A 729-nucleotide genomic window follows, 5' to 3' on the forward strand; every position below is an offset into this window, starting at 1 on the left:
TCAGAATAGAAAATTATTTATTATTTAAAAAAATAATTCAATAATTAATCAACTATATTATACAACTATTTTTCAAATAAAAGCTTTTTATCTCAATTTAAACCTACTCCACAATAGCTGTTCAGAAATTGTCATGTTTTATTTGTACACTTGTTATAAGGTTACTTAAATTAATTGATGTTTCACTGAAAATTCAAATAAAGCAACATTGTTACCTCCAATAAGAACAACAGACGCGAGTTCTTCGGATACCCCATAATTGATCACGTGTTCCAAAACTTTCAACGTGGTCTCTTCCTGTTTATCGTCCACTCTGGCGATCAATTTCGCCCCGTGAACGTCGATTCTCACCAGAACGCTGTGCCATTCGTCCCTATTCAACCCTTCACCGACCGTCAGGCTGGTCGATCGTTTACCAAACACGTGTACTACTTTTAGCTGACCTTTTTCCACGATTACGTACAGAGCGTACGGATCCAAGCCTTCTGGTCGATCTTTGACGCTGTGGTAGACCAACAGACCGTGGGGTAATTTTGTACGGAACTTGAAGGATATTTCACGGCACAGCCTGCAAGTTGGAATCAGGAAGAAGTGTCACATTGTTATTAGCAGATTTCAGCAGAATTAATAAAATAGGAAATATTGAAATGTTGAAGTGTTAGAGGATTGAAATATTAACATATTAAAATACTAAAATTTTTAAATATTGAAATATTAAAATATTGAAAC

At 35.0% G+C, this 729-nt stretch overlaps 1 protein-coding gene across 1 annotated transcript in view; it reads right to left on the reverse strand.

The window, feature by feature from the left end:
- LOC108572655 overlaps positions 1-729 on the reverse strand; it is a 25,273-nt gene that overhangs the window by 23,237 nt on the left and 1,307 nt on the right. The window contains exon 4 of the mRNA XM_017934917.1: positions 216-568. Within this exon, the coding sequence (XP_017790406.1) occupies positions 216-568 (353 nt within the window). The remainder of the gene's footprint in view (positions 1-215; positions 569-729) is intronic.

Source organism: Habropoda laboriosa, unplaced genomic scaffold (genome assembly GCF_001263275.1).
Source record: "Habropoda laboriosa isolate 0110345459 unplaced genomic scaffold, ASM126327v1 scaffold22, whole genome shotgun sequence".
NCBI classification, from domain to species: domain Eukaryota; kingdom Metazoa; phylum Arthropoda; class Insecta; order Hymenoptera; family Apidae; genus Habropoda; species Habropoda laboriosa.